This window comes from Oncorhynchus nerka, linkage group LG14 (genome assembly GCF_034236695.1).
Source record: "Oncorhynchus nerka isolate Pitt River linkage group LG14, Oner_Uvic_2.0, whole genome shotgun sequence".
In the NCBI taxonomy this organism is placed as follows: Eukaryota; Metazoa; Chordata; class Actinopteri; order Salmoniformes; family Salmonidae; genus Oncorhynchus; species Oncorhynchus nerka.
The window spans coordinates 5999462-6007367 of NC_088409.1; the positions used below are offsets into that span (position 1 = coordinate 5999462).

General features: G+C 40.0%; 1 protein-coding gene across 1 annotated transcript; it reads right to left on the bottom strand.

Annotated features, from left to right (window-relative positions):
* Positions 1-2072: 2072 nt before the first annotated feature.
* Positions 2073-7561, bottom strand: LOC115116910 (F-box only protein 32-like). Its single transcript, XM_065027070.1, has 4 exons — positions 7508-7561; positions 6167-6349; positions 5640-5783; positions 2073-5226 (listed from the first exon to the last, which is right to left on the bottom strand). The coding sequence occupies exons 1-4, from the start codon at positions 7559-7561 to the stop codon at positions 5137-5139; spliced, it is 471 nt and encodes a 156-aa protein (XP_064883142.1). The 3' UTR covers positions 2073-5136.
* Positions 7562-7906: the final 345 nt, after the last annotated feature.

Sequence of the window (7906 nt, forward strand, 5' to 3'; positions counted from 1 at the left end):
ATACAATGGATATTTCTTTGCACGTAGATAGTCTAGGATTATGAAGGTATATACACTAAATGAATGTACAGTGACCTCACATAGATATGAAAACTACAGTAGAGCTAACAATGCAGTAAAAATATATCTAAATGTTCAGACAGAAAGTTCAACGATTAGAGAGAACAACCTCGCTCTCCAGACCAGGGTGATATGTTACATACCACTGTGTACAGGACCTCGTTGGGTTGGCAAATGGACTTCATGACAGATGGGTATTTTAACGGGCTAACAAGTATTGGTAGTCGCTGCTGTCATTAACAACACTGGACCTATATTTAAACTAATGTGTCTAAAATGACATCCTATTCCCTACATAGTGCAATACTATAGACCAGAGCCCTATTCCCTATATAGTGCACTATTATAGACCAGAGCCCTATTCCCTATATAGTACACTATTATAGACCAGAGCCCTATTCCCTATGTAGTGCACTACTTTAGACCAGAGCCCTATTCCCTATGTAGTGCACTACTTTAGACCAGAGCCCTATTCCCTATATAGTGCACTACTTTAGACCAGAGCCCTATTCCCTATGTAGTGCACTACTTTAGACCAGAGCCCTATTCCCTATGTAGTGCACTACTTTAGACCAGAGCCCTATTCCCTATATAGTGCACTACTTTAGACCAGAGCCCTATTCCCTATATAGTACACTATTATAGACCAGAGCCCTATTCCCTATATAGTACACTATTATAGACCAGAGCCCTATTCCCTATGTAGTGCACTACTTTAGACCAGAGCCCTATTCCCTATGTAGTGCACTACTTTAGACCAGAGCCCTATTCCCTATGTAGTGCACTACTTTAGACCAGAGCCCTATTCCCTATATAGTGCACTACTTTAGACCAGAGACCAATGGCCAACTAAGACACTTTACTGACTGGTTTATTTATAGCGTCTTCATATACTTGAATTATCACAGTTGATTTAATTGAATGTTAGAAATATATTTATTTTTATTATAACGTGAAAATGGATTTTCTTATTTTTTAAATTTTTTTCATTTTTACTTCAGTTCATTTTAGTAAATACTTTCATAACACTTATTTTTCTTTAAATTGCATTGCTGGTTAATGGCTTGTATAAAGTAAGCATTTCACATGTTGTGTTCGGCGCATGTGACAAATAAAATTAGATTTTGATTTGAAACCTGCTGTGGACTTGTTACTCGCCCTTTACATACATGCAAATTAGTTGGAAATATGCAAATATGGCCTATTTAGTCAACAGTCACTGGCCAATGAATAGAGGACCAGTCTGCAGCACCATCACTGACCAGCCAATAGGACAGAAGATCACGCTGCAGTAAAACCAAGTGGTCAGTTGATGGCGTAATTGAGCTATGACTGACAGAATGCTGGACAACAAACAAAATGTTGAAATGTTTTGGATCATAATTCTCTGTGTGAACCCAGTATATATAAAGGGATTAATTATCTGTGTGAACCCAGTATATATAAAGGGATTAATTCTCTGTGTGAACCCAGTATATATAAAGGGATTAATTCTCTGTGTGAACCCAGTATATATAAAGGGATTAATTCTCTGTGTGAACCCAGTATATATAAAAGGATTAATTCTCTGTGTGAACCCAGTATATATAAAGGGATTAATTCTCTGTGTGAACCCAGTATATATAAAGGGATTAATTCTCTGTGTGAACCCAGTATATATAAAGGGATTAATTCTCTGTGTGAACCCAGTACATATAAAGGGATTAATTCTCTGTGTGAACCCAGTATATATAAAGGGATTAATTCTCTGTGTGAACCCAGTATATATAAAGGGATTAATTCTCTGTGTGAACCCAGTACATATAAAAAAGAGATGATAGATTCTGGATGATAAATACCAGTACTGTATGACACTGGTTGCAACTTGAGATCATCGTCTAGATAAATAAAACATAAATAAACCTCGATCACAGCTAGAATAGAAGAACATATTCATATTCCAATAACACAGGACAAATGACTGAATATTCATGGGAGAGACAGCTAAAATAAAAACAAAAACAAATCAGAAGTATTTTCAGTTTTATTTATTGAACAGAAACATGGACATAGAAAACACTGCATGTATTAGACATTACTCTACTGCCTAGGCAGTGTGAATAGGGGTCTGAGACTACATCCCAAATGGAATACTAGTACTTTTGACCAGGGCTCATATAGTGCACTGTGTAGGGAGGGGGTAGGGTCCCATTTGGGACGCACCCGGAGGCAAGATAGCACCACTCAACAGGCTGTTCAATCATGCTTCCTCTACCCATCAACACAGGCTGTTCCATCATGCTTCCTATACCCATGAACACAGGCTGTTCCATTATGCTTCCTCTACCCATCAACACAGGCTGTTCCATCATGCTTCCTCTACCCATGAACACAGGCTGTTCCATTATGCTTCCTCTACCCATCAACACAGGCTGTTCCATCATGCTTCCTCTACCCATGAACACAGGCTGTTCCATCATGCTTCCTCTACCCATCAACAGGCTGTTCCATCCTGCTTCCTCTACCCATCAACACAGGCTGTTCCATCATGCTTCCTCTACCCATGAACACAGGCTGTTCCATCATGCTTCTTCTACCCATCAACACAGGCTGTTCCATCATGCTTCCTCTACCCATGAACACAGGCTGTTCCATTATGCTTCTTCTACCCATCAACACAGGCTGTTCCATCATGCTTCCTATACCCACCAACAGGCTGTTCCATCATGCTTCCTCTACCCATCAACACAGGCTGTTCCATCATGCTTCCTATACCCACCAACAGGCTGTTCCATCATGCTTCCTCTACCCATCAACACAGGTTATTCAATATGTCAGACACACAAATCATTTAGAAAAACATCTGGGTATTTAAAAAAAAAGCATCATCATGCAGGAAGCCATAAATAAACAAGTTATGAATTATTAAATAAAAAGAAGTCCTTCAAGCTTTTAAAATATTGGTTTTCAAAGCTGCTCCTTCAGTACCATGTCAGTTCTTCTTGTAAATAAATGTCTCCTAGATTAAAAAGTTAAAAACACAAGAATCTGAAAACATCCCACTTTTGTTCTTAACCAGCTGCTCATGGGCACAACACCATAGCTATTATTATTATTCAGTGTTTTTGTAATATGGTTGGTAAAGCATTGGCAGCTAGTGACTACACACAAGCAAAATACAAAAACCTTTGTAAATATAAAAGTGAAAAAAAAAGGGGATGGGGTTGTGTTTAGAAAATATATGCAGTCAACATATCAAAGAATATCATACCAGTCAACATATCAAAGAATATCATACCAGTCAACTTTGGTGAAAAACACCTTAGTAAAAAAAATAACATTCTCCCAAAATGTGTCCAAAATGCCAAAGCTAAAGCCGGATTCTCTCACCTTTTCCCAGATTACCAAAAAAGGCAAATACATAAAAAAACGTTGAAAATGTTTGTCCTTGAAATTTAACCAAACTACTTACAAACTTCAAATCAGTTAATATATTCCCCTACCTTTTTCCTTTTAGAAAATGAAAGCCATTATGTTTTAAAACTAGGGCTGTCAAAGTTAACTCGTTAAATAACGCGTGACATTTGTAATTCCGTAAAAACTCAAATTGGACACCGTTAGTCTCAATTTCTTCATCATACGGAACCTTCTGAGCGCTCGTTTCCACACGGACCCTTTTGAGGACTTGTTTCCGCACGGACCGTTTTAAGCGCAACACACAACACGCTCTGTGCCTGGTCACCTCAGTCAGTGTGACCTCGGTCTCAGTAGCGCTGTCGGGCTCTTGTGGTGCCCGACGCGCATAGCTTTGAACAACAGTTAAAAGGAAAACTGACATGAAGTTCAACCATAAACACATTCCCAGGCGTTTCTTTAGATAACAGCAAAAACATAATTTGTACAAAAGCGGTTAGCTTAGTTATGCTAACGCTAGCTAGCTAACCAAACTAAAATGTTTACAATGCCATGCCTGATTGCATCTTGATTCAACTAGCTAACTTCCCACAAAAACAGGAAATCCATCCCATTTACCTAACGTTACTGTTTTAGTTTTCAAGTTAAGTTCAGAAAAGTATCCCAATTCTAGTAGCAGCTTGTGACTAGTTGGTGTTGAAGAACATAGATCAGTATCCTAGGCTAGATCTAATAGTTGTATTATATTTGACATGACCTCAGACCTGTCTGATCGGTTGTTAATTAACATTGGGCAGGTTTAAAAGCTCTTTGTCTCCATGGATACAGTTCTATTTTCCTTTTAGTCAACACTCCAATCAGAAATGGGCAGAACACTCATTTGGAATGCCTGAAGCTTTCAGGACATGAGTGTGTGTGTGGTAAATGAGGAAGTGTTAAACTTCAAGAACATTGATAAGAGGGAGTAGAGGCCTACTGAAACATTGGGAGCGTTAACATCTATGTTCGCAGTGACTTTTATAGTTTAAAATGCCATTAAAAACATTCATACAGATGATTTTGTCTCTTTCCCTTACAATCCAAACATAGTAGGTCTATAACTCAATGCACTGCTTTTTTTTAAATTCTCTTTTTTTTTAGGGCCAAATTTAATGAAACATTTTTTAAAAGATTAATGCTATTAACTCTATTTATTATTTGAATCGTTTGACAGCCCTATTTAAAACTAAACAAATTCACTTTTGCAAATGATTTCCTTTCTGGAAAATGTTTCAACTTAGTATGCTGTTATGGTAGCCATGCAATAACTGCACTCAGGAAGAGAAGTGCACTTAATTTGAATTTAAATTTTAAAAAAGGACCAAACTTATTTAATAAAACTTCTGAGTACTCTGTTCCACCTCATCCCCCTCTTCTTGTTCCACCTCTCTTCGGATCAGTTTGTCAAGTTCACTTGTTCTCAGCTGTAGAACTCCAGCTCCCAGAATCCTCAGCTCTCCAGAAGCCAAGAATTCGATTGCATCATTTCCCCACTGCTTCCTCTCCCCCAGTGTCACGGTGACCAGGAATCAAATGCACCATCACCACTATACACATACTAAGGGCCTGTTTGAATCCATTTGATCTCTCTATAAAGCAGTTCTGTACCGTATGTACAAAAGTCACTCGGGCTCCATGTGGCTCTCAGAACTTAAAGAGGTTGATAAAGCCTTGTGGAGAAACAGGCTTACAGCAGCTCTCTGTGTTGTTGGCTGTGCAAGGGTGGTTTGTATCCTGAAACCACACAGAGAGAGAGAGAATTTAGTATAGTAAATTCATTCTAAAGAAACAGAAATAACTGTCTAATTACTACTATGTAATAAGAAAGTGTCACTTGTATTTGAATAGAGAGAGACACAGACACAGAGAGACACAGACACAGAGACAGAGTGAGACACACACAGAGAGAGAGCGAGAGAGACAGAGATGATGGAATGAGAGATGTTGAAGTGTTCCCAACACTACATTCCAGAAGAGGATGTGGCAGTGTGTGACACAGAGAGAGACAGAGACAGAGATGATGGAATGAGAGATGTTGAAGTGTTCCCAACGCTACCTTCCAGAAGAGGATGTGGCAGTGTGTGACACAGAGAGAGACAGAGACAGAGATGATGGAATGAGAGATGTTGAAGTGTTCCCAACATTACCTTCCAGAAGAGGATGTGGCAGTGTGTACAGAACTGCAGGGTTTCACTGTATTGCTCTCTGACAGGGTAGCAGCGACACAGCTTAAAGTACATCTTCTTCCACTCCAACTGGCCCTTGTCTGACACCATCAGACGCTTACGGATCTGCACAGAGAACACACACACACCCACAACCTTTAGTCATGTTTAACTCCAAATGCTTGCAGCTTTTGATATCTGCACTGCAACAAAATAAAACACACACGCACAAAAAGAGAAGCATTCAGTTTTAGGGTTAAGGTTAGAATTAGGTTAAGGGTTAGGAGCTAGGGTTAGAGTTTTAGGGTTAAGGTTAGAATTAGGTTAAGGGTTAGGAGCTAGGGTTAGAGTTTTAGGGTTAAGGTTAGAATTAGGTTAAGGGTTAGGAGCTAGGGTTAGAGTTTTAGGGTTAAGGAAAATAAGATTTGAAATGGGACTGAATTGTGTGTCCCCACAAAGTTAGTTACACAAGACTGTGTGTGTGTATATAAATAAATATAAGTCTGTACCTGTCTGTCAGTGAAGTGGTACTGGCAGAGCCTCTTCCACAGCAACCTGTCCTCAGTGAGTTGTCCCAGGTCTGGAGTCACCTGTCCCAAACTGACCAGGTCCCTGCCATCTGACAGACGCTCCATGATGTTCAGCTGCAGGCTGGCAGGCAGGTCTGTCAGGGTCATACCCTTAGACACAGGCTGGAGGGGGGGGGACACACTGAGACTTACATTTTGTCATTTTAATTTACCTTTATTTAACTTGGCAAGTCAGTTAAGAACAAATTCTTATTTTCAATAGCGGCCTAGGAACAGTGGGTTAACTGCCTGTACAGGGGTAGAATGACAGATTTGTACCTTGTCAGCTCGGGGGTTTGAACTTGCAACCTTCCGGTTACTAGTCCAACGCTGTTAACCACTAGGCTACCCTGCCGCCTCTACACTCTAACCACTAGGCTACCCTGCCTCCCCTTCCACATAAGGTGGAAGCATTTGGTTCGGCTTCCTTTCTTCCTTTCTACCTTCAACAACAATATATATTCCTTATATCCATTCTTATTAAAGCATCTCTAGTCCTGGTGGTATCAGTGATTGGCTGAATTCCAACTAGCTGGGTCTCACAGGTCTAAAACAACGAAGGTAAATCCAGAAACGTAGAGATGCCTGCAGGATCCCAGGACCAGAGTGGCCTTCCTGCATTCTAATATAGTCTTTCATTTCCTTGACAGATTCCTTATGATCCTGTAAAAGTTTGGGGGCTCAACCCTGTTGATCTGAACGTTGTCTAGCTGTTGTTCCCACTGCAGGATGTTCTCCATGCTAACTAACTAGCTAACTAACTAACTAACTAGCTAACTAGCTAACTAACTAGCTAACTAGCTAACTAACTAGCTAACTAGCTAACTAACTAACTAACTAACTAGCTAACTAACTAACTAACTAGCTAACTAACTAACTAACTACCTAACTAACTAACTAACTAACTAACTAGCTAGCTAACTAACTAGCTAACTAGCTAACTAGCTAACTAACTAACTAGCTAACTAACTAACTAACTAACTAGTTGTGCCTGTCCTCCTCACCCTGTTGATCTGAACGTTGTCTAGCTGTTGTTCCCACTGCAGGATGTTCTCCATGCTAACTAACTAGCTAACTAACTAACTAACTAGCTAACTAACTAGCTAACTAGCTAACTAACTAGCTAACTAACTAACTAACTAGCTGTGCCTGTCCTCCTCACCCTGTTGATCTGAACGTTGTCTAGCTGTTGTTCCCACTGCAGGATGTTCTCCATGCTAACTAACTAACCTAACTAACTAACTAACTAGCTAACTAACTAGCTGTGCCTGTCCTCCTCACCCTGTTGATCTGAATGTTGTCTAGCTGTTGTTCCCACTGCAGGATGTTCTCCATGCTAACTAACTAGCTAAACTAACTAACTAACTAACTAGCTGCCTGTCTAACTAGATCTGAACTAACTAACTCCATGCTAACTAGCTGTGCCTGTCCTCCTCACCCTGTTGATCTGAATGTTGTCTAGCTGTTGTTCCCACTGCAGGATGTTCTCCATGCTAACTAACTAACTAACTAACTAACTAACTAGCTGTGCCTGTCCTCCTCACCCTGTTGATCTGAATGTTGTCTAGTTGTTGTTCCCACTGCAGGATGTTCTCCATGCTAACTAACTAACTAACTAACTAACTAACTAGTTGTGCCTGTCCTCCTCACCCTGTTGATCTGAATGTTGTCTAGTTGTTG

What these genes read in the sequence shown, in the direction of transcription:
- LOC115116910 (XM_065027070.1), bottom strand. Translation starts at nt 7,561, where the DNA reads ATGGAGAACATCCTGCAGTGGGAACAACAGCTAGACAACATTCAGATC. An exon ending in ACAACATTCAGATCAACAGG is followed by an intron (nt 6,350 to 7,507) that starts GTGAGGAGGACA and finishes CCCCCCCTCCAG; the next exon opens with CCTGTGTCTAAGGGTATGAC. An exon ending in GCCACATCCTCTTCTGGAAG is followed by an intron (nt 5,227 to 5,639) that starts GTAATGTTGGGA and finishes GTGTGGTTTCAG; the next exon opens with GATACAAACCACCCTTGCAC.